General features: G+C 43.0%; 1 protein-coding gene across 1 annotated transcript; it reads left to right on the top strand.

Moving 5' to 3' along the window:
* Positions 1-116: 116 nt before the first annotated feature.
* On the top strand, positions 117-711 carry LOC106512098 (unconventional myosin-Ic; the record flags this gene model as incomplete). The annotated part of the gene is given in 4 exon segments (XM_014000789.1): positions 117-200; positions 277-370; positions 451-506; positions 576-711. Coding segments are annotated over 4 exon segments (370 nt in total), but the record flags the coding sequence as incomplete, so codon positions are not given.
* Between the last annotated feature and the right edge of the window lie 172 nt (positions 712-883).

The raw sequence follows: 883 nt of genomic DNA, 5'->3' as shown, positions 1-883 counted from the left end.
TAATATAAAAAAAAAAAACTTTGAAAAAAAAAACATCTGGGATAAATTGCCTTAATGTCTTGTAATAAAGTTTTCAGTTATTAGGAGCATAGTGAACCCTCAGTCTGTGTCTTCAGGCATCAGAACATCTGCGCACGTTGTGCATGCAGAACATGGTGTGGAGCTACTGCAAGAAGATCAATCCTGAGTGGAAACACCAGGTGAGAGCCGTCCAGGTGGGCTCGTTATAATCTAATGTTTCTTCAGTCACGTCAGTCTTCGTTTTGCTCTGAATAGATGAAGCAAAAAATGATCGCCAGTGAGATATTCAAGGACAAGAAGGACAACTACCCACAGAGCGTCCCCAAGCTGTTTGTCAACACCAGGCTCAGTAAGATCAACGTGTTTCCTGTCACTCAGCTTTACTTCTCATGCTCTTTACAATAATTTCATATGTTTGCTCCTGAGCAGATGGAGAGGACCTCAACCCGAAGGTGGTTCAGGCTCTGGGGAGTGATAAGATGAAGGTGAGAGAAACCCGATGGTTGTGAGGTGAGCGTGAACATTGTGCTGATACCTGCCCTTTGTGCTCGCAGTACGCAGTGCCAGTCACCAAGTACGACAGGAAGGGCTACAAGCCTCGCTCCCGCCAGCTGCTGCTCACCGCCAACAGTGCTGTCATCATCGAGGAGGGCAAACTCAAACAGCGCATCAACTACGGAGACCTGAAAGGTTAGAGCTTCAAACTAATTCAAGGATTTGGCTAGGGCTGCAACCAATGATTATTTTAATAATCGATTAATCTGTTGGTTATTTTTTAGATTAATCGGCCAAATCATTAAAATGCTTAATTAAATGAACATGAGTAGATATAAATTAAGTTAACTCCTTATGGATGCAAGTT

Source organism: Austrofundulus limnaeus, unplaced genomic scaffold (genome assembly GCF_001266775.1).
Source record: "Austrofundulus limnaeus strain Quisiro unplaced genomic scaffold, Austrofundulus_limnaeus-1.0 Scaffold4243, whole genome shotgun sequence".
Taxonomy (NCBI): domain Eukaryota; kingdom Metazoa; phylum Chordata; class Actinopteri; order Cyprinodontiformes; family Rivulidae; genus Austrofundulus; species Austrofundulus limnaeus.
The sequence above is the reverse complement of the archived record's forward strand: the minus strand, read 5'-3'. Positions and strand labels throughout refer to the sequence as shown.